A 25,010-nucleotide genomic window follows, 5' to 3' on the forward strand; every position below is an offset into this window, starting at 1 on the left:
ATGCATAAATATGAGTTTATGTATTTTTGTGATTATAAAATGTTGAAATCACGCAAATCCGTAAAAACCGAGTAATATACGATATTGGCTAATTAAAAGGCGATTTAGCATATAAATTTGGCATGTTCATACATAATATAATGCTGCATTTTCTTTATGATTGTCATAATTTTAATTTATGTAATTTTGAATTATGTAATTTTACTTAGTATGGCCTTAGATTTTAATTGGTATTTCCCGAAATGTATGGGAATATCGATTCGGTTGTAATTTTTATTGTGATCTCGTATCACCGTTTTGTAATATTTAATAGATTTATTTTATTTTAGTTACAAATGTATAATAGGAAATTATGTAATTTATTATGTAATTTTATTCATTCCGGAGTTCCAAAAGACGGATTTCTTCAAGAATGGCGATACATAAAGACGGTGTTACCTCGAGATGCGTGCCACAACCGAAGTTCAAGGGACCAATGGAGTTGGTTTCCGAATATGTAATAGATTAATAGTTTTTCTATTTTAGGAAAGGCCATACTAGGATTTTATCTTTTATGCTTGCATTTTATTTATGTCACATGCATCGCTAAATCGCCATAACTAAAACATGCATTCTTATTTTATCGAGTTTATCGACCGTGTCAATTAGAATTATCGTAGTTCACCGCTTTAGTTCACTTAAAACGTGATAGATAATAAATTGACATGACCTCTCGCTAAAACAACTAATTGAGACATAGCCTTACCAAATAGTAGAAACCATGAAAACCTATTTCGCGAGGGAGTGCACTCGGCTACCCCGGGTACAAACCTTGTTACGTAGGGGAAGTGGGTGATAAATGTCTATTCCACCGAATTCATGTTGATGAGGGTTTCATCGGCTACCCCGTGCCTAAATTAATATGGGTTTGGATAATGGAACCATTTATTCGAAATTTGGATTGAACTCAACAAAAGTAATTGATGAGGGTTTCATCGGCTACCCCGTGCCCTTGTTGATGTGTTTTGGGCTATAGATAAATATTAGAGTAATTTTATCGACCAAGAGTTCTAAAAGTAGAATCGATTAAAAGGTTAATCCACCGAGTTATATTGATGAGGGTTTCATCGGCTACCCCATGCCTAAGTCGATATGAATTTGGGTCTTGGAATCATTTATTCTAGTTGGGTAGAGGTCACTAGAAAAATGCATAAAACTTGTTTAAATCATACATTTTTACGAGTATAATTAAAACGACAATTGTTTTACTCCTTATGTTTTGTTTTGTAGACCACTTCTTATTCATAACAAATGGCAACACCAACTCCTAATGCTACACCACTCGCTACTTCATCATGGCTCCGATCCTTTATGGATCGATGTAAACTTGAAAAGAATGGGTCAAATTTTTCCGAGTGGGATGCCCAACTCAAATTAGCCGCCGAAGGTGACGACAAGCTTCGTTACCTTACCGAGGCCTCTCCACCCGAGCCCTCCACTAGGTCCACCGCGGCCACTAGGGAAGCCTATGAGGCTTACCAAAAGGAGTCCGCCGCAATGAAAAATGTCTTAATATTTGCGATGGAGGCGGAACTCCAAAGGAGAGCCTTCAAAATGGGCAATGCTAATGAGATTTACTCCAAACTTGTGACCATGTTTTCACAAACTCCGCGGATCGTCCAATATGAGGCGGCCGCGGCATTCTTTGATCTCGACTTCAAAGAGGGCCAAAAGGTTAGCCCTCATGTGCTCAAACTCATGGAGCTTGTCGAGACCTTGAAAATTCAAAAGGTTGAAATCCCCAAAGAACTCATCGTAGATAGGATTCTACACTCCTTGTCTAAGGTTAAGGCATATGTGCAATTCCGGGTGAATTTCAATATGCAAGACAAGGATGTGTCTCTTGAGGAGTTGCACAAGTTACTTGTGCAAGCCGAGAGGGACATGGGGTTAAATGTGAACCCTCCCAAGGATGTGCTTAACATAAGCACAAAGAGTAAGGGGAAGTTCAAGAAGAATGGGAGAAAGGGCAAGAAACAAGCTCCCACATTCACCAAAGCTAAGTCTTGTGAAGCTAGCACCTCCAAAGTCAAGAAGGGTCCTCTTGACAAATGCCATTATTGTAATGGCATGGGACATTGGAAGAGGAATTGTTCCAAATACCTTGGTGATATCAAAGCTGGAAAGATCACTCCAGTAGGTAAATGACTAACCTTCTTTTATGTTTCTAAATTCAACTATGGTATTATGATGCAAAGTTGTGATAATGTATCTCCCTTTTTATTGTAAATAGGGCCTCCACCAAGCAAAGACAAAGGAAAAGAAAAGCAAGCATAAGAAACCATGAAGAAGCTAAGGATAGCTTTTATGGAGCTTTGTTTTTCATTGTCTTATTTTAAGTTATGCTTTGATTTTTTAGAACTTTAGTTTCCGTGTTCGACATGGAAAGGTATTTTGGATGATGATTTGTATTTTGGATGATGGTGACTTGGTTTGCAACCCAAGTCACCCGTTTGATCATTTATCCTTTTAATGTTCTAAATTTCATCTTTAAAATGCTTGCGTTTTGAAACATAAGATTATTCACTTAAAGTGATCTAATAGACAAATATAATGACCGGTTTCATTATATGTCCACATGCTTAAGGCGTGTGTATGATCACTTATAAAGTGATTTTGAGTCTATGAACTCTCCTAAAGGTATGTCAATCACCAAGTATACATATGAATACAATAACTATTAGTCTAATCTATGAGATAGTTCTCCTTATACTTCAACATCATTAATTTGTGTCTCATATGCTATCTTTGAATGTTTAGTGTATTCATTCTAAAGATAGAGTGGGAGAAAAATGAGGACACAACACACAAGGCAAGATAATTATGTACTTGTGTAAATGAAGATCTACGCAAGAGAGAATGTTTTGAATGAAGGTATATCTATTTACATAGTATACCAAATAGATGAGATCTATAGTCTCAAGTTAGTTCTAAATGACTTAAGAGACCAAGTAAAGTAATCATAAGAGTTTATTCTCAAGATAACTACACGAGGAGACCAAAAGAAGTTTTGGAAGAAAAATGACTAATGTAAAGTCTTAACAAGCTTTTGACTAAGGTTATGAATCATTTGACCAATAGTTTCAATCATGAGTTTTACTTAAGAGCCTAAATGAATCAAAGTAACATACTAGTTATGATCCAGATTAAGTTGCATAGATTGATATTCCGATATCTTCAATAGCCAACGTTTTAACCACGCAAATGTCATTGCTTAACCTCGCTTAGAAATGGTTAATCCTCCTTTCGAAAGGGTATTCCGAAGGACCTATTCTAAATATTATTTGTATTTGAATAATGACATTACTACACATCATTATGACATGAGTGTGTTAGAGATTTAAAATCTCTTTCCGTAAGGTTAAGATGAGACCACTTCAAAATAGGCATTTTGAAAGGATATGGTGGGAACATATATGGTTTTATCCTAGTAACTTGGCACGGCAATTTATATTTATATTCTTGACAGTTTTTGATTGAGAAGTCAATTTCAAAACATGTTGAATTGAGTGGGAGTTAGGATATTCTCATGTGAAGACATGGAATTTAGTGGGAGCTATCATCCTTGAATGTATAAAACCCATTACTCATTAAAGAATGACGAGCTAATACCTTCTTTCATAAAGAAGCTTTTGAGTTTTCAATTCTGGATGAAAATGGACAATGATGAATCCAATTACATCAGGGATGTTGGATTAGTATTAAGATATACACATCACATCAACATTTACATAGGTTATTCATATGAATGAAAATGGAATTACCATTAGCGATCATGGTAGTTCATTGAACACGAGAACGGTTGATCTCATGATTATTAGTAACTAATGTTTCCGCCATTAGAATAATCATGTACATGTCCAATTTTGAATCGTATGCATAAGAGCATGATGATTGGTTGGTGAGCCATAACAGAAACGTCATGAATTCTCAAGTAGAATCCGATGAACGATTTCAGTGCTTGTCGGAATGTTCCATTATGTGATAAGAGGTTGCACATTTTGCAGAAGATCCGAGCACATATAAGGATTTATGAGAATCCTAAAACTTTCGAGCTAGAAAGAGAAATGAGAAGTTTTGGAAAGATGGTTTGTAGAATAAGAAGTTATTCAAAGATAATCTTTCCTAGTTAAGCTAGGACTTGTGAGAAGTACTAAGCTAATAATCTTGTCAATTGTTACAAGATTCTACAAAACATATACCTAGTGCATTGTGTGTGGATGAAATACTTGATCGGTGCAAGTTGTATTATTCATCGCAAATTCGTTCGTTATGAGATGAGCAATGAGAAAGTTCTTTCAAGTTAAAGAACCAAAACCAAGGTCAAGAACCTTAATGTGTACTTGGTAAGATTCATGGTATGAGAACATGAATGTGAAGGAAATTGCAAGTGTAAGAAGTTTGAACACGTGGACACATGGGATGTTAAACTTCTATTGCAATCGATAAGTGTTTACACTTATGATAAACATCACAAGGTTGTAATATGATATTGACTACCCGAGTGTGATGTCGACACTTGTCGTTAGAGTTATTATTAACTCACTTGGTACATTGTTATATCCAAACGGGTTGTGGAGACAATTGAACCCCGTTAAACTGAACATGGATTAACATTGTTTATGCCCATAGTTACTTATATGAGGTGACGTCTCGAAGTGACTAGAGTGTGATGCGATTGATGGCAAGTTCAAGTGCCATAGAGTCATGTGTGATGACTAGTCGATCACATAGGCGGATTGTTAGGAACATTTTGTCGGGCCTTATGACCGCCCGATAGAGTTCGGCAAATTTATATAGCCTGGTCGTGGCGAGAGCTGCTATAGTATTCAAATGAGTCGATTCTTTTGACTAAAGACTATTCGCCTAAGATGGCACGATTCTGATTAACTTTGATTTGTGTTACTACGACCTTCGTAAATGGGGTCAAATGGGCATATTTTGGGTTATGATGGCTGTGGCTAGTCGAAGGGAATGAGTGCGATAGGAATTGTCCACCCCTAGTCAGGGTTATAACAATATCTCAGGGCCACTCGAGGAGTAATGAACTGGAAATGCGTGGCCACGCTCGGATAGTATCCAGAGTGGATAAATCCGGTCAATCAGTTATTCTCCAGATCGAGGAAACCACTCTCGATATGATCACTTGCAAGTACGACCTGAAAGACACCTTGCATTGAGTGGGAGATAGTAATAGGACAAGAGAATTGGTGACGCACACTTGTCGAGGACAAGTGGGAGATTGTTGGAATATGTGTCCTCCGACAATAATGCGATCACGACTGTTGATCATGATGATCACATGTTTAAGTCTCATTAAAATGAATACAATTGGGAAGTAATATAGTTCTTTTGTCAACTGGTTAACATATATCGGTAATGATTGGTGACTAGAGTTTGACATTCTTGTCGTGTGACGGTGGTGATCGATTGACCCCTAGGTCATACCTAAAGGGCAATACTCTTAATTGATTATTTAATTAATCGTATAATGTTACGAGTTAATTAAATTACTAGAAAATTGACGGACGATTTTGGAAGTAAAATTTACGTATCATATTGAAATGTGATTAAATAAGATACGGTCTGAGTAATTAAATTGTATAATTACTCGGATGAAATTATTGTTTAATGTAACAATTAAAATTGAATGAATTGTTATAAATACAATCAGTTGTAATTTATAATTGGTAAAATATTTTGGTACTAGTAATTATGATATTACTAAGTCGATTTTTGTATGTGACGTATTTTTATTAATGCGTTGATTTTTAATAAGTTAAAAATTACATAACAAATATATGTGACATGTGACATGTAACATATAGACAATTGACAAAAATAATATGAAGTCCATATTATGAAGTGGCCGAAAATTAGAAGGGATTTTAAGCTAATTATAAGATGTTTGTAATTAGTGGAAAACACAATGATTAAAAAGCATCTTAGCCATGCAAGCCTATTGTTCCTTGTGAAGAACAACCTTACCATGCATTGGCTCTCCTTTTATCCTCTCTTACACGGTTTGGAGAAGACAAATACATCATTGTTTTTCTTATAATTTTTACCTAATAATACTCTAAAATGTTTTTAGATTATTCATTCATTCACTCATCCAAAACATAAGTTCTAGAGAAATAAAATCCTCTCTTTTATCTCTCTAAAAAACCGAAAATGTATAAGAGTTTATAAATATTTTTGGTTCCAATTTTCTATCTAAGATTAATATTATACTAGATCTTATAATATTAATTGTATTAAGGGTTAAGCCTTGGGTATAGTATTTAGGGAGAGATCTTACTCTTAGATCTTTGTTCTTCCATTGGATTAAGCTCAAGAACAAAAGAGAAAGGTGATCTCTTTTGTGCCCAAATAACCGAAATTTAATATGTAAGGACACGATTTCTCCTCTATTCATTTTATTGTTTGCATGCATAAGATCCGTTTTAATTTATGACAAATTAATTAGACATATATGAGTATGTTAAACATGTATATGAATCGACATTTCCTTCACGTTTACCCCTAAGTTGAAATTATTTTTAAACTTCCTTTGGAATACGGTTGTCCCGAGGAGAGGTGGTGGTGATAAGTTATCAAGCTATGATATGGTATTGGTTCAAGTGGCTCGAAGTAACTAAGGTTAGTCTTCCCCGACTTATTTTTCATCGCATTGTCCAAACGAGTATTTCCGTCACCGAACAAAAATTCTACACTACCTTGGATTTACCTTTTGGGATGTGGATTTCACGGCTTTTGAAACACAACGGGGTTGTCCGTCCTACTAGCTATTGGGTCATGATCAAGGATGAGATGTGTGATACTCATCTCAAATTCTTGAAAATTGGTGCGGTTGGACCCGACTTAATTTTCTTGGCTAAGGGTAGTGTAATAGAAAAGTCGTCGGATGTGATGATGGTTGTGGAACAAAGGTTGGATTCGTTTATGACGAGTATTTATGAAAAATTAGATGCTCAAAATAAGTTGTTTGCGGAATTGGTCTCAGGAATGGGAAAGGAAAAGGATGGCGCTCGTAAAAAACTGTTCGTGAAAGTGTTCAATTCCCATTTTCAATTCTTATCATTTCTCGAAGGATGGACACATTTTTTTATATGCAACAACAATTAACAACATTTTGCAATAACTTGCCAGAAATTAAGCCTTGGCAGCCGGTCCATTCAAGAAGCAAAGAGAAGCTCAAAATGCAAGATTCCAAAGGACACATGACCTCATATGGTCCCCCTTTTGTACAAGCAAGATGCCAAACAATTAAAAGAGCAATGGACAACTTTTGCAAGCTTCCAAGGACAGTTTATTGATGCTGCCAGCAGTGTTTGTTGCTGCCCAAAAGAGTTGTCCATTTTGTCTTATTTTTGCATTATTTTAACTTTATATTTTGTCCATTTCCTCTTTAAATTGTAACCCTTAGATGTACCTTTTAGATGGATGGTTGATATGTAGTTTGAGACTCTATATAAAGAGCTCCAACCTCTTGTAACAAATCAGATTTTATGAATTGAAGAAAACAAAGTTTGATTGTGTCAAAACACAATGTTTAGAGTTTGCATAAGCACTACTCTTGTTAGTGAGGATAGTTTAATTTTGTGCTTGCTTAAATTAAACTAGCTGTCCATAATTAAGAGCTAATCTTGTGCCGAGGTCTTAGCCTATCTACATGGGTTAGAAGATCGTGATGAGGCCATGGCTCATGATGCGGCTAGAGCGGCTAAGGAGTGTGTTTTTCATTCCGGATCATTGGATAACTTGGCCACTCAAGGAGGGGCTATTTGGCATGAAGGGAAAGCTATGCATGCGGATATGGGGCTTATTTTCGAAGCTACTAAGGCCTTGTCATTAAAAGTGCTCAATTGTGAGACGTGCCTTACGGCACAAGCTAACCAACCATGTGCGGTCTTGCTTTGCTGGTCTTGACTCTCTTGAGTTTAGGACTCATCCCGGTTATGTGAATCCAAATGTCGTGAAACGCGACTATCCCTAAACCCGCCCATAATCTTCCTTCTTACCTCGCTTTTATCTTTAGAATTTATATATTTTGATATTTGTCTAATTCGGCCCATTTTAGCTTACTTCTCTATTCGGCCCATTAGGCTTTCAACTTGTTGATCATTTGGCCCTTTGGCATTAGACTACTTGGTTTGTAGTAAACATATTTTATATTTTGCATGCTTATCGTAGATTACTTTCTCGTATTATAATCTCTCTTTGCATGCTTAATACGTGTCTCGATCTATATTATTCTAGTTATTTTATGTCTTTCGATGAAGTCAAGAGGGGGAAGAAAATGATCGTGACCTAAGTATTTGCCTAAGCTTGCTCCTTGTCAGAACCTTTATCTCTTAAGGTCCTTAGATGCTATACTTCGTATATAAGTGGATTGTTCTTGTGTTCAACTAACTATGACTTTTATAGTATTAAGTTGAGGGGGAACTTACACTTAGTCACAAATCGTAAGAGACTTGTCCTCATCAAAAAACGGGAATTTGTTGGACCATATAGATATATGAATAGTTTTGATAATGACAAGTGTGTGTGCTTTATATTATATATATACTCTTGCTCGTAATCGTTTGTTAAGTCTTTAAATAGATTGATTAACATTTGCAATACAATCAAGTAATGTTATAGCAACTTTGGTTATAACATTGAACATTTGTGAAGCACCGTTCAAGTAATGTTATAGCGGCTTGAGCTATAACATTGAAGGTTCTTTGAAGCGTCATAGTAACTGTAACAAGTTTCAACTATGATGATCACTCAAGCAAAAGGCTCGATCAAGTCTATAACAAGATCACGATGAAGAGCTTATGATCAAGATAAAGCGAAGATCCTATCACTAAAGATCTCCAAGAAGATTAGCTAGTATATGTCTTCATCTAATAACGGTATCTTAAGAAGTAATATTGGGAAGGTAAAGTTATAGCTATTTCACTTATAACCTTACTTACAAAACTTAAAGTTATAGCTATTTGTACTATAACTTTGGGTTGCATTTGAAGGCGCAATTTTAATAGTTTTAAAATAATTTTTCAAAAGATAAAATTCTTCAAACATGTTTCCAAATTATGTGTATATATTATAGAGACTTAATTTGGTTTGTTTAGAGTAAATAATTTACATTATTCTTTTGGTTAGTAAAACGACTTGTGAGTCGTCTTGCTACCTAGCTAGGGTTTGCTAAAATTATCTAAACCTAACCCTAAACTACCCCTTGATATTTTGACCTAGGGTTTCACCCAAGGTGGGCTTGTGAGCCGTGTGGTGGCTGACCTTGCTCCCCGTGTAAGTAAATCTTGTTAGGTCAAATCTGTTCTATATTGCCATAAGATATTCTTATATCTTATCAAATATATTAGATTTATCTTATTTTACTTAATCAAAATATCTAGTAGATTAAATGAAGGAAAGATAAGATTTGTTTCTTGTAGAACAACTTACCTTGCCTCACGACACTTCTAGGGTTTTGATCAAAACCCTAGTGTCTCTTCTCTACTATATATACTTGTGATATTCATCAATTCAGATAAGCTTTTCGAAACCAAAAACTTCCTTGCAAAAAATTTGAGTAACTTTATTCAAGTAATTTTTTATTGTTTTGCATTTGAAAATATTTACAAAAAGCCGTGCTCTTTAATTTGCATATTATTCTTAAGGTTACGTTACAATATAATAGTAATTCATATTGTTTCTTACTCGTTCAATTGTGTGAACACTTAGAAGAACAATCAAGTGATTTCTTAGTAACTTAAGATAGTCAAAATCGAATATCTAGTGATATTCAAATTGAGTTATAACTAGAGTTAGTTATACAAGTTGGGTTGATAATTTTGTAATCCGGAGAAAGGTACTAAAATTATTAATCGAGAATAACGGACGTAGGCTTCGACGTGTGAAGCTGAACCACTTAAAATATCGTGTGTCCTTGCAGTTTTCCTTTCCGTTCATTTCATTACGTTTAGAATTACTTAGTTAATTAGTTAAAGTTTAATCAATAAACTTTAAGTAATTAATTGCATTGATATAGAATAAAAAGTGAGCATAAGTTTTTAAATACTCAATTCCCCCCCCCCCCCCCCCCAAGTATTTCGACCTTGATAGACTCTTCAGGGTGGAAATAGTATGTGTATGGGTCACCTATGTACACTGTGGTTATGAAATTGAAGGCCTTAAAGTCTTGTTTTAAGAAGCTTAATAGGGAGCGTTTTGGGGACATTAAAAACCTTACACATGTTGCTGAGATTGCTCTGACTTAGTGGCAAGAGCTTCTTAGCAAGGATCCTCCTAATGATGATTTGTGTCATGCTGAAAGAACTTGTGCTAAGGAACTAGAAGAGCTCCAAAGGGAGAGGGATCAGTTTCTTAGACAGAAAGCTAAGGTGGACCGGTGTCACATGGGAGGCTCTAATACTGTGTTTTTTCATGCCAGTATTAAGGGTAGGAGGTCTAAAAATCGGATGTTTCAAGTCAAAGATATGAGTGATAAGATTTGTAGTAGTCCTGAGGAGGTTCAAACGGCTTTTGCGGATTACTATATCTCTTTGTCGGGTAGTTCAAAGAGAGTGAGCCCCATAAACAGTAGGGTGGTGCAGTATGGTAAGTGTCTTACAGTTGACCATTGTACTTGCTAACTGCCCCAGTCACTGGGGCTAAGATTAAAGAAGTCATGTTCTCCATTCCTGGGAACAAGGCTCCTGGCCCAGATGGCTATAATAGTCAGTTTTTAAAGATAATTGGGAGTTGATTGGGGGTAAGGTGATTGCAGCTATTCAGAATGTCTTCAGCTCTGGAAAACTCCTTAAGCAGTGCAACAATGCTATCATCACTTTAGTCCCTAAGGTAGTTGTTCCTGATACTGTATTACAATTCAGGGCCATTGCCTATTGTAATACAACTTATAAGTGCTTCCCAAAAATTTTATGTAATAGAATTGGTAAAGTGTTGCCTGATATTATTAGTCCTTCACAAGGAGCCTTCATTAAAGGTAGAGATATTGTTGGGAACATCCTAATTTTCCATGATTTGACTAAGCTGTATAAGAGGAAGAGTTGCTCTCCTAGGGCTATGATGAAGATTGATCTCCAAAAAGCTCATGACTCTGTTGAGTAGGCTTGTGTTGGCAACATGTTGGCAGCTCTGGGATTTCTTGAGCAAATTTGCACTCTTGTGATGGAATGTATCTCTACTCCTTACTTTTATATCTCTCTCAATTGAGAGACTTTTTGTTTTTTCAAAGGCAAAAGGGGACTCATGCATGGGGACCCCCTCCCCCTCTACTGTTTACTATTTGTCTTGATTATCTTAGTAGAGTGCTCATGGTGGTTCAAAAGCATAAACTATTTAGGTTTCATCCTTTGTGTAACAGGATCCAGCTCTCTCACCTTTGTTTTGCTGATGACCTTATTTTATTTTGCAAATGTGAGCGAAGCTCCATTGGATTGATTGTGGGAAAATAATCTGTATACTTCCCTTAAACTGAAGGATTATAACGATTTAACAAAGATGATCTAAGGTCATAAAATAAAATACATAAACAAAAGTAAAGGATTCAGAAATAACCTTCGGTCCTAGCAAATATGGCCTAAGAACAATATCAAAATTGATATTCGCCTATTAGTTGCACCCAAGACGATATGAGATATGCCCTTTGATTATGCTAGAAATCGATCTAAAATTTTCTGTAAAATTTAGTTGTTTTTTGTGTTCGTGTGATGAAAGAGAGAAGGCAAGGTCAAGAAAAAACATTAGGGTAGAAATAAATCTCTACCTTTCTTTTTATACAGACCGAAACTTGGAGTCAATTAGGAAAGTAAAAACTCTCCTAATTTTCGGCCAAGTAAACCGAAACAAGGAGTATTTCCTCCTTATTTTTGGTTCTTCCAAAAATATATAATATGTGTTGAATTGTCATCTAGTGAGGATCGAACCCATGACCTCTTGGTATGTGTACCCTCACTATTACCACTATGACACATTCAGCTTGTCGATATTAAATACAACTGATTATAATTAATTACGAATTAACAGATTAATTCGTCCAAGCTAACATTATATATATTTAATTAAATATAACTTATTATATTTAATTTACGAATTGACAGTTAATTCGTCTCAACTAATATTATTTAATTTTCATTAAATAATTATCTCATCAACACATCGACTAACTTTTTAGTCATTTTGGGCATCAATGTAATTATATTTCTATAACCACATTTCTCAAACACATCCTATAGGTGTGACCTTTAGGGACCAGTTGATCACCGCCATCAGTATGATAATAACGTCAAACTTTCTAGCAAGCCAACCGTTATTAGGTAAACGTTAATCAACTGATTAAATATACGAAGTATACCCTTGTGAACCTGTAAGAGATTTACAAATGTTATCACACTAATTTGTGGAGGACACAAGCTCCAACAAACTCCCACTTGTCCACACAAGTATATGTGTGATAACCGATTCTCATATCCTATAAAATTTCTCCCACTCAATGTAAAACAATTTGCAAATCCGAATTCACAAAGGTCGTATTTTACAAGCGATCAATATCAAGAGTGGTTTTCCCGACTAGAGAGTAACTTAACTGATAAACTAATCAACATTCGAGTATGGCCATGCATTTCAGTTACAACTCCTCGAGTGGCCCTGAGAAATAACTATACCTGATAAGGGTTGTATATTTTCCTCAACTCGAATCCTGCAGACGTAAGCTTAGTATGAAATGATCCAGAAAAAATCTACTTATCCCCAGTTACGGTAGACCGTGAGAAAGAAACCAAAGTCACCCAAAAACGGCCTTAATCTCAAGAGACAGTCGATAGTCAAAAGAATCGACTCTAGGAACACAATGGATGTCCTATCCACGACCTGGCACCGAATGTTATAAAACATTTAGGACTCCATTATGTTGTCACAAAAAGTTGTCCTACGAGGTATCGTCATAATCTCGTATCTGTGATCGATCAGTCAACCGTTTGACTTATGGCTCGTTGAACCCACCATCAATCGACTGCACAATATAATAGCCGGAGTTATCAGCTCACATTAGCGATTACGAACCAAAACAAATATAATGTAATTCAGTTCACTTTGTGGCGTTCAATGTTGTCAGTACAATCCACATGAAAAACAAAATATTATATATATAAAACAATGAAGTTATAAATAATATATGAAAAAGATAATGTATCAAATCCATAATCAAGTACTACAACTCAGGAACATGTTTAATTCCCATGGAATTAACATGCCCTACATGCTTATCATAATTCAACGGTTTGGTGAGAGGATCCGCGATGTTATCATCCGTCGCAATCTTGTCAATCACTATCTCTTCTTGCTCCACGTAATCACGGATCAGGTGAGCTTTCCGAAGTACATGTCTAGATTTGTTGCTAGACTTTGGCTCCTTAGCCTGGAAGATGGCACCTCTATTGTCACAATAGATGGTGATCGGGTCATTCGAACTAGGAACTACCGAAAGCCCTTGTAAGAATTGACGCATCCATATCGCTTCCTTTCTTTGCCTCCGGCGGCATAGTACTCGGATTCGGTAGTAGAATCTGCTACAACACTCTGTTTGGAACTCTTCCAGCTGACCGCAGCACCATTGAGAGTGAAGACGAACCCGGACAGAGATTTTGAATCATCTCGATCCGTTTGGAAGCTAGCATCTGCGTAACCGGTTGCGCATAGCTTAGTATCGCCTCCATAAGTCAATACCCAATCCTTAGTCCTCCGTAGGTACTTGACGATATTTTTAACTGCTATCCAGTGTGTTTCACCTGGAGTCTTTTGGTACCGACTCGTCATACTCAATGCATATGCCACGTCTGGACGTGTGCATATCATGGCATACATGATCGATCCTATTGCAGATGCATAAGGAACACAACTCATGCGCTCTATCCCTTCGGGCGTCGTGGGGATCGAGACTTGCTCAATCGCATCCCGGTTGTCATAGGAAGGTTCCCCTTCTTGGAGTTGGTAATCTTTGAACCTCTCAAGAACCTTATCCAAATAAGACTCGACTAAGTGATAACGTCCGTCGTGATCTATCTCGGTAGATACGGATTCCCAATATCTGTGTGCCTCACCGGATCTTTCATCTAGAAATGGTTCTTCAACCATTCTTTAACCGAAGAAAGGAGAGGAATGTCATTCCCAATCAAGAGTATGTCATCGACATACAATATCAATAATACAATCTTGCTCCCACTCGACTTGATATATAAGCTTGGTTCTTCGACCGATCGAGTGAAACCATACTCTTTTATCACTTGGTCGAAACGATGATTCCAACTCCGAGAAGCTTGCTTAAGTCCATAAATGGAACGCTTAAGCTTGCATACTTTCATAGGATGTTTTGGATCTATGAAACCTTCAGGTTGCACCATGTACAACTCTTCCTCCAAATAACCGTTTAAGAAGGCGGTTTTCACATCCATTTGCTAAATCTCATAATCATGAAATGCGGCAATCGCTAAGATTATCCGAATGGAACGTAGCATGACTACAGGTGCAAAAATCTCATCATAATGCAATCCTTGCACTTGAGTGAAACCTTTTGCCACAAGTCGTGCCTTATAGATATCTGGTTGCGCGTCTACAGAACGCTTTATTTTGTAAAGCCATTTGCACTGTAGAGGTTTTACCTTATTAGGTAAATCAACTAGATCCCATACGTTATTCTCATACATGGAGTCCATCTCGGATTGCATGGCTTCGAGCCATAGCTTTGAGTCGGAACAGGCCATAGCACCTTTATAGGTTGCGGGTTCATTACTTTCTAGAAGTAAAACGTCATTCTCCTCAACCATACCAATGTATCTGTCCGGAGGATGAGAGTCTCTAACCGACCTCCTAGGTTCCTCAGGAATATTAACCGTATCATCAGTTGGAGGTACAGCTTCCTCCATCTGTTCCTCGGTTGTTGGTTCTGGAATCTCCGACAGCTCGAAGCTTCTATCACTCGCCTTGTTCTCGAGAAATTCTTTCTCTAAGAACGTCGCACTAGCCGCAACAAAAACTCGATGCTCGGTAGGCGAATAGAAGTAATGACCAAATGTTCCTTTTGGATAACCTATAAAGTATGTCTTGATCGATCGCGGGCCGAGCTTATCCTCGTGTCTCCACTTGACATAAGCCTCGCAGCCCCAAACCCGAATAAAGGACAAGTTGGGTACCGTTCCCTTCCACATTTCATATGGAGTCTTGTCGTGACTTTAGACGGACTTCGGTAAAGTATAAGAGCGGTGACAAAAAGAGCATAACCCCATAATGAATCAGGCACTACCGTGTGACTCATCATGGATCGAACCATATCAAGTAAGGTTCAATTTCTCCGTTCGGACACACCATTCAATTGAGGTGTTCCAGGTGGAGTTAACTGCAGAACGATTCCACAGTCTTTCAGGTGTTGATCAAACTCATTTGAAAGATATTCGCCACCACGATCTGAACGGAGTGCTTTAATCTTTCTACCTAGTTGGTTCTGTACCCTATTCTGGTATTCCTTGAATTTCTCAAAGGACTCACTTTTATGCTTCATTAAGTAGACATATCCGTATCTACTCAAATCGTCCGTGAAAGTGATAAAATATCTATAGCCATCTCTAGCAGTAATTGACATAGGTCCACATACGTCCGTATGTATGAGTCCTAATAGGTCACTAGCGCGCATTCCAAAACCTTTGAAGGAAATTCGACTCATTTTGTCAATGAGACATGATTCACACGTGCCATATGCAGAAAATCCGAATAAGGGAATAGTCCCATTATCGACGAGTTTCTTTACGCGTTTCTCATTTATGTGTCCCATTCGACAATGCCATAGATAGGTTTGATCTTTGTCACCAACCTTTAATTTCTTATTATTCATGTGTATTATTTCCGTGATTGATCTAAGATATAAATTCCATTCATGGAAACTGCTTTGCCATAAATCATTTCATTAAAAGAGAAAATACAACTATTATCCTTTATTGAAAATGTAAAACCGTCTTTAGCAAAAATACGAAATAAATAATATTCTTAGATAAACTGGGTACATAGTAATAGTTATTTAAAGATAACTCAAAACCACTAGGGAGTTGGATTACATATGTTCCCTTAGAGGCAGCAGTAACTCGTGCTCCATTCCCGACTCTCAGGTCCACATCACCTTTTTCGAGAGGTATGATGTTCTTTAGGCCCTGCAAATGATTACACAGATGAGAACCACAACCAGTATCTACTACCCAAGTTCCGAAACTTGCATGGTTAATCTCAATCATATGAATATAAGATGACATACCAACAGGAACGACGCGGCCTGCCTTGATGTCCTCACGGTAGACGGGACAGTTCCTCCTCCAATGTCCAGTCTTGTGACAATGGTGGCACTCTATGTCACCGCCCTTACTCTTTGTCTTACCCTGTGAGCCACTAGTCTCACCAGGCGCACTCTTACCGTTTCTTAGCTTCTTAAACTTTGGCTTACCTACAGCTAGGTCGCCATGAGCCTTGCCCTTACCTTTACCTTTGTAAATCGTGAGAACATCCTGCTTCACGCTCCCACTCAATTTCATATCCTTCTCGGTCTGCATGAGAAGGGAGTGTAGCTCATGAGGACTCTTTTTCAAGTCATTCATGTAGTAGTTTGCCCTGAAAAGGGCAAAACCATCGTGAAGAGAATGAAGCATTCGGTCAATGACAATGCTCTCACTGATTTTACAATTCAAATGCCTCCGACTTCTCGACATTCTCAATCATGTGAAGAATGTGTGGGCTAACCGGTTGGCCCTTCTGGAGTTTCGCATCAAAGAAGCGACAAGTATGCTCATATGTAACGATTCTCGGTGCCTTTTAGAACTCGTTAGTGAGCGTGGTGAAAATCATGTTTGCACCTTGGGCAATGAAGCGTCTCTGCAAATTGGTTTCCATTGCAAAGATGAGTACGTTCTTTATCGCACCCGCTTCCATAACGAAGTCACTATAAGCGAATGACTCGTCGGCTCCTGCATTTGGGCCTGGGTTGACCGGTATTGGCTCGATTAAATACCCGAGCTTACCATCGCAGATGGCAAGCATTCCGTAGTGCCGCCTCCCGATCCATAAAAATTGGACTCATCATTCTTCAGTCGAGTGAACTGATTCATTTGGTCCATGAACATTTTTAGCTAGGACGAACGATCTAGTGTGGCACTAGGCATTGGGATTGCGTTATTTCCAGCCATTTGTTGTAACAGTATTATCGATAATAAACATGTTCTACACTGCGAAAGAAGAATAAAATAATAAGCATGTGCATCGTTTTAATTTTAAGTCTAATGAGCTAATGTCATAACGCGAAGACTCAAAAAAACATTTATACAATTGACCTCCCTCAAGAATTATATAAATGACCCCAAGACTCAATTCTCTGTAAATTGATAAGCTAACCTTTTAGCTAATTCTACCGTTAGAATTCTTGGTCGATAAATTTCTGTAAATACTATCTTTAGTCCATCATAATCACGAGAAACTCTTCGGACTATGATGTTGAGGTAAACTAAGTCAACACAACTACTTACCCAACGTAGAAGGGGTCATATTAGGCCTACCGACGAAGAAGGGATTCATAGATGTTTGCCCTTATAAAGACTAATCTCAATTTCCGTTTTAGAGGAAGATCACATCAACTTTATTTAAATTCATTTTAAGTGAACTATAATCTAGCATGCGAGAATGATTAAACTAAAGTGATGGCTTAAAGACTGTGACATCTGCATGTCCATGAAAACTAACATACAACCTATATGCGTCAATTTTCATGCATTTTAGAAGTAGGTGGTTTGGTTTTAGGCGGAATATGATGCAATTACTAACATGTGAATGAAAAGCAATAAGAATGAAAAAACGTAAAAACAGTAAAAATCCTAGTGTGGCCTATCCTATCAAAATGAACAATAAATACAAGTTTGGAATCCATCCTTGGACCCGAGAAGCTTGTCTTGATGTTCCATCTTGATCCATGTAGCGGGAGTGAGCTTGAATCTTCATCTTTAGTGTTCTTTGAAATTACAATAAATAAAATTACATAATTGACCTATTAATTACATTCTAATTTCAAAAACCCAAAACTAAAATAAAGGAGATTCGAGATCTCATAATTACATAAAAAATCATGTTTCCTTCATTACGAAAACATAATTTGACTAAGGCCACACTAAGTATTACATATTACAATCGCTGCAAAAATAAATACGTAAATAAAATTCATTCATTCGATTCATTCAACAAAATTAAAAGCATCAACTAAAAATAAATTAAACATGCATTACACAATTCATTAATTATGTTGATTAATTTATCCAAACCACCTATTTAAATTAAATTAAGTGACAATTCCGCAATTTAATCACATTACTTTCATTCTCAATCCATATTAAACTTGTAATATGAATTTTATCCGTCAAAATTTTAAACTGCTTTAAAATAACTCGGTATCTTTAAATTGTGAACCTATTCACAATAACTAATTGGCCAAAATAAAAAAAATAAAACAAAAAACAATTTTATTCAAATTGGTCTCGGCTGAAAAAAAAAAATTTTATTTTATTTCAGCTGTCACGGCTGAATTTAAAAAAACAGCCCCCTTCCTTTTTTTTTATTCGGTAAATAGGAAAAACAAGGAAAAACTTTCCATAAAATTTTTTCTCTTTCTTTTTCGGCAAAAAGGCAATAAAAAAAACTTTCCTATTTTTTTTTTCTTTTCTCGGTTTACCAAAAAAAAAAACCAATTTTTTTTTATGCGGCAAACCCTAAATCGTCCTCCCCTTTTTTTTCTTTTGCGGCAATATGCCCTAAAACAAGATTTGATGACTAAATTGTTTACCTTTGCTATTAGAACATGATTAGCATATGAAATAATAAACATGATCAATTTATATGCCAAAAACTATATAGCAAAAACAATCTTTTTATCATAAATATGACGATTCCATTTAATTTTAACTTAATCTGCATTAAATCAAAAACTACCAATTCTTCATATGATAATTTTAACCGATTATAAACTATAATATGAAAAATAGAATGGAAAAAATATCATCAAACTGAAAGAAAAAACGGCAGGAAAAACGGCACAAAAATTTTCGAACCATAAAAAAAATTGGAAACCCTAATTTTTTTTTTTCAAAAATCCTATTGTTCACATACAAATTTTATGAAAATCATCAAGATTAAAATCGTAGCCTATTGCTATGATAACACTTGTGGGAAAATAATCTGTATACTTCCCTTAAACTGAAGGATTATAACGATTTAACAAAGATGACCTAAGGTCATAAAATAAAATACATAAATAAAAGTAAAGGATTCAGAAATAACCTTCGGTCCTAGCAAATATGGCCTAAGAACAATATCAAAATTGATATTCGCCTATTAGTTGAACCCAAGACGATATGAGATATGCCCTTTGATTATGCTAGAAATCGATCTAAAATTTTCTGTAAAATTTAGTTGTTTTTTGTGTTCTTGTGATGAGAGAGAGAAGGCAAGGTCAAGAAAAAGCATTAGGGTAGAAATAAATCTCTACCTTTCTTTTTATACAGACCGAAACTTGGAGTCAATTAGGAAAGTAAAAACTCTCCTAATTTTCGGCCAAGTAAACCGAAACAAGGAGTATTTCCTCCTTATTTTTGGTCTTTCCAAAAATATATAATATGTGTTGAATTGTCATCTAGTGAGGATCGAACCCATGACCTCTTGGTATGTGTACCCTCACTATTACCACTATGACACATTCAGCTTGTTGATATTAAATACAACTGATTATATTTAATTACGAATTAACAGATTAATTCGTCCAAGCTAACATTATATATATTTAATTAAATATAACTTATTATATTTAATTTATTTAATTCTGATTAATTGTCTCAACTAATATTATTTAATTTTCATTAAATAATTATCTCATCAACACATCGACTAACTTTTTAGTCATTTTGGGCATCAATGTAATTATATTTCTATAACCACGTTTCTCAAACACATCCTATAGGTGTGACCTTTAGGGACCAGTTGATCACCGCCATCAGTATGATAATAACGTCAAACTTTCTAGCAAGCCAACCGTTATTAGGTAAACGTTAATCAACTGATTAAATATACGAAGTATACCCTTGTGAACCTGTAAGAGATTTACAAATGTTATCACACTAATTTGTGGAGGACACAAGCTCCAACATTGATGATGAAAGCTTTTGACTTATTTTCAAAAGCTACTGGACTGGTCATGAACAGAAGCAAGTATAGCTTGTTCTGCAATGTCATGGAAAAGCAAGTTATCAGGGATGTGGAACAAATTACTGGGATGAAAAGAGGGACGGTGCCTTTCATTTACTTAGGGGTCACTGGGCCCCCTAAACGACTGTCTGTTCTGGACTGTCAATGTTTGTTTGAGAGGGTGGTGGACATAATTAGGGGTCATTGATCCAGAAAGTTATACTATGCAGGAAGGATTGTACTCATTAAAGCAGTGTTGAGTACTCTCCACTACTATTGGGCCATGATTTTCATTCTACCCAAGACTGTGATTTCTAAGATTGAAGCTATCTGTAGGAACTATCTCTAGCATGGCACTGACCATAACGAGAGCCCATCACTTGTCTCTTGGGATCAGATTTGCCAACCCAGGAAGCAAGGTGGCTTGGGAATTATATATTTCCATGTTTGGAACTTGGCTACTGTTGGGAAGTATGTTTGGTAGATTGCAAAAAAGGAAGATCACTTATGGGTGAGGTGGGTGCATGCAGTGTACATAAAAACCTCGTTGTAGTGGGAGTATGAACCTGGTACTGGTTATAGTTGGGCCTGGAGAAAGATTTGTCAGGTAAATCAACTTACTAAACCTTACTTATTCTCTAATTATAGTATGGAGAATTATTCTATAACAGCAGGTTATCAGTGGCTCAAGCCTGATGGTGCAATGGTACCCTGGTATCCTTGGATGCCGAATGATTGGATTATTCCAAAGCAGAAATTCATCTGTTGGCTAATAGAACATTATAGATTGCTTACCCAAGATAGACTGATGAGAATGGGAATTTTACAAAGCAACAAATGTTTTTTGTGGGTTGCAAAAAGAAAACTTGGATCATCTCCTCTTTGCCTGTCCTTTTAGCAGCCAATGCAGTAGTCTGGTTGGGAACTGGTGCAGGGTACAGATGCCGCAGCAAAACTGTATCAGATGGTGGACTGAACTCAGACAGGCAGCTGCCTGTAAGAAAAAAGTGATTGCTTTTATTCTGGCAGGCGTGTTGTATCATGTTTGGCTTTGTAGACATAGATTTCGAATTGATGGCTATGTTATTAGGCCTAAAGTTCTATTAGCAAATGTTAAGAGTGATGTTCAAATGCATCTAGCTCAATATGATATTAGGAGTAAAAGTGCTCTAGCCTTAGCATGGTGGAGTATCTTAGGAGGTAATTGAGGAAAAAAAATGTGTTTTAGAGCTTGGCTCTAAAAGTTGTTTGTATGGGACCATTATTGATGTTACTGAGAACTTACATTTTCCCAAAAAAAAAAAGTTCAATTGTTAGGTCAATAAAAAAGGGAAATCAAATGAAAGAAGAAAATAACAAAAATAAAAGGGAGCGCCTCGAAAATAATCATTTGTTTTGCCAAAAACATAGCCATCCTTTGCCGCCTAGCTAGAATAGGACGACCCTTGTTTGTCTTTGATGAACGCAACATTATCAATTATGTGGGGGCGGCATGGGAGTTCCACTCCATACTCTTTCACCCATACTCACTTGTCTTTGGAGGTTGAATAAAGGACCGATCGTTTATGCATATAGTAAATGTAATTTTCTAAGCTTTTTCATAGTAATTTCATTTATAGGCATTAGACTACTAGTTGAGGAATGATAGAATAAATGACACAACCGAAGTTGTTTGATTTGGATCCTCTACCTATATAAAGAAGGTTGCTATTTTGTGTCTATGTGAACCCGTCCCTGTTTGTGTGTTTACCTAATTGCTTGTATGTTTACCTAATTGCATGGTTCCCATTGTTTTGTGCGAGACCTCACTTGTCTCGCGTGTTTTGTTTTTCTCTCATAAGCATAACTACGTGATTTGAAAAGGAGTTGAGTGTGCTAAAACTCATTCGGCAATTATTAGTTAAATAGTGTGTCTCAAAAGGGAAAGTTTTTTTAAGAGGATGAGAGAGAAAGTTAGAGAGAGAAACGCATGAAAATTTAGTTAGCTTTTTCTTCAAGCAATGGCTCGATCAAAAAAATCGACTAAAAATTCTCAGAAATCTTTAATCTCTAATAAAAAAAATACATAAAAACAGGATGATTTCTGACTAAAATCTAATAATAAAGGGATATCTCATCATCGGCAGTTACAATTTTCATCACAGGAGCTGGATGTCGACCTTGAAGTCATCCTAGAGGATGAAGAAGGGGTTCAGGAGGAATTTGTGAAAGAACGATCAGAACAAGCGGAACCGGTGCTGATTCAAATCACCAAAGATGACGTTCTAGTGAAATCAAGTTCTGGTCTACTTTCGTGGTCTGCTACGTCCATGGTGCGAATCCACCAAGCTCTGTTCTCACGGGATTTGTTAATAGGGTGTGGCAAGCACAAGGGATTGACAATATTTCTTTGATGCCCAACGGTATTTTTTTGGTACGATTTAAAACAAAGGAACAGGAACAATTTGTGCTTAACAATAGTCATCTACTCTTTGATAATAAACCGGTTATTATCAAAGAGTGGAACCCTGAAATGCAACTGGTGAAGCATGATGTTAAAAGGACCCCTATATGGATGAAATTGTTTGATTTGGATGTTAAATTCCGGGGGACTGAATGCCTAATGAAAATCTGTAGTAGAGTAGGCAAGTTCATAAGATTTGATGATGCCACTTTTCATAGGAATTTCTTAGGGTTTGCCCGAATTATGATTGAAGTTGATATTGACCAGACATTCCCTACAGTGCTTAAGTTTGTGGATGAAAATGGTAAAACACAGACGCTCAGGGTAGTCTATGATTGGTTACTGCTGAAATGCACTCAATGTAAGGGGTTAGGTCATTTAGCTGTTGACTGTAGGAAGGGTAAGTTGGATAAACCTGTGGTTACGAAAATGTGGAGGCCTAAGGGTGTAGGAGGTGTTAAACCAGTCCCAGTGAAGCAACCTCCTAAGACTGTTCTTGTTCAAAGGAGCAGTCAAAAGACACCTGTCCAAAATCTAGGTCCAACCACTGCTACTGTGCCTGCAACAGTTATGACTCCAGTGATGGTTGCTAATACCCCTCTGGTGGAGAGCTCTCTACCCAGACGCTTCATCTCTAGGTTGATGAGAAATGAGGATGGTGGGAGAAGGTTTGCTATTGGGGGTGTGACCTTTATGGAGGCTTTGTCTAACTCTATGCACAAAGCTAGACTGGGTTTGATTGAGTACAGGAATATGGAGAAGGGGGAGTCAAGCAAGACCATTACTGAATAAGGGTAGTTGTGGTTTCTGGAACATCAGAGGTCTGAATAATCCCAATAAACAACTAGAAATAAAGAGGTTTTTAACTCAGAATAAGGTGGGTTTATTTGGATTGTTAGAAACAAAAATTAAGAATAACAAGTGGAATAAAGTTAGGGTTAATTTGTGTGATGATTGGTCTATTTGTACCAATTCTAGTTTGCATAAAGGGGGAAGGATTTGGCTTATTTGGGATCCCAATTCGTTTGCTGTTGAGGTGTATGACATCTCTATCCAAAGTATTCATACCAAAGTGTTGGACAAAGCAAGGAGGAAAATGTTTTGGTTCACTGTTATATATGGTTTGAATAAACAGGCTGAAAGAATTCCTTTGTGGGACAGTCTGTGACAATACCAAAAGGATGTGAGAGGACCATGGATAGTTGGAGCTCACTTCAATGACGTCATGGCCAGCAATGAACGAATTGGGGGAGCTCTTATAACTAATGCTGAGATGGCTCCTTTGGCTCAGGTGGTTCAGGACTGTCAATTAGAAGATCTAGGGGCAAGGGGATCTTTCTACACCTCGACTAACAAGCATGAATATGGAACCAAGATTTATAGTAGGCCGGACAGGGTTTTGGTTAATGTGGAGTGGGTGGATATGTTCCCTGATAGTTATGTGCACTACTTGTCTGAAGGGTTATTTGACCATTGTCCTGGTCTTATTCATTTTGAGGGGGAGATCCATATGAGAGGCACACGATTCAAATATTTTAATATGTTGTCTTTAGCACCAAAATATGATAGCATTATAAGAAATGGATGGAGTAAGGAGTGGCAAGGGACTTCAATGTTTAGAATTGTTCAAAAATTGAGGGGTTTAAAAGCTGACCTGAGGAAGTTGAATAAAGAGCATTTTGGGGACATTGGAAATCTTACTCATGTTGTTGAGATTGCTTTGCATCAGTTCCAAACATTGTTAGTACAAGACCCTCTTAATGAAGATTTGTGCATGCCTGAAAGAGAGTGTGCAAAAGATCTTGCTGAACTTAATATTGCTAGGGACCAATATCTGAGGCAAAAAGCAAAGTGTGAATGGATGAAATCTGGTGATGATAACACTTCTTACTTCCATGCTCGAATTAAAAGAAGAAGGGCTAGGAATAGGGTGCTTTAAATTAAGGATATGAATCATTGTATGTGTTCCAAACCTGAGGATATCCAGAATGCATTTGAGCAGTATTATAAAATTCTGTTGGGCACTTCTAAAGAGGTTAACAGTATCATTAAGAGGATTGTTGCAGCTGGTCAATGTTTAACACAGGAACATTGTGCTATCCTGCTAACACCTGTAACTGCTGATGAAATTAAAGAGGCTATGTTTGCTATTCCAGGTACAAAAGCTCTAGGACCTGATGGCTATAATAGTCAATTTTTTAAAGATAACTGGGGAATTGTTGGGCATGATGTGATTGCTGCAGTAAAAGGGGTGTTCCAA

At 36.8% G+C, this 25,010-nt stretch overlaps 1 protein-coding gene across 1 annotated transcript; it reads left to right on the forward strand.

Moving 5' to 3' along the window:
- The first annotated feature begins 23,975 nt into the window (after positions 1-23,975).
- LOC141594850 (uncharacterized) lies at positions 23,976-24,689 on the forward strand. Its single transcript, XM_074414839.1, has one exon. The coding sequence runs from the start codon at positions 23,976-23,978 to the stop codon at positions 24,687-24,689; it is 714 nt and encodes a 237-aa protein (XP_074270940.1).
- Positions 24,690-25,010: the final 321 nt, after the last annotated feature.

Source organism: Silene latifolia, chromosome 8 (genome assembly GCF_048544455.1).
Source record: "Silene latifolia isolate original U9 population chromosome 8, ASM4854445v1, whole genome shotgun sequence".
Classification (NCBI taxonomy): domain Eukaryota; kingdom Viridiplantae; phylum Streptophyta; class Magnoliopsida; order Caryophyllales; family Caryophyllaceae; genus Silene; species Silene latifolia.

Bases quoted from the DNA above. Each gene is read 5' to 3' on its own strand.
- LOC141594850 (XM_074414839.1), top strand. From the start codon at position 23,976: ATGGCCAGCAATGAACGAATTGGGGGAGCTCTTATAACTAATGCTGAG.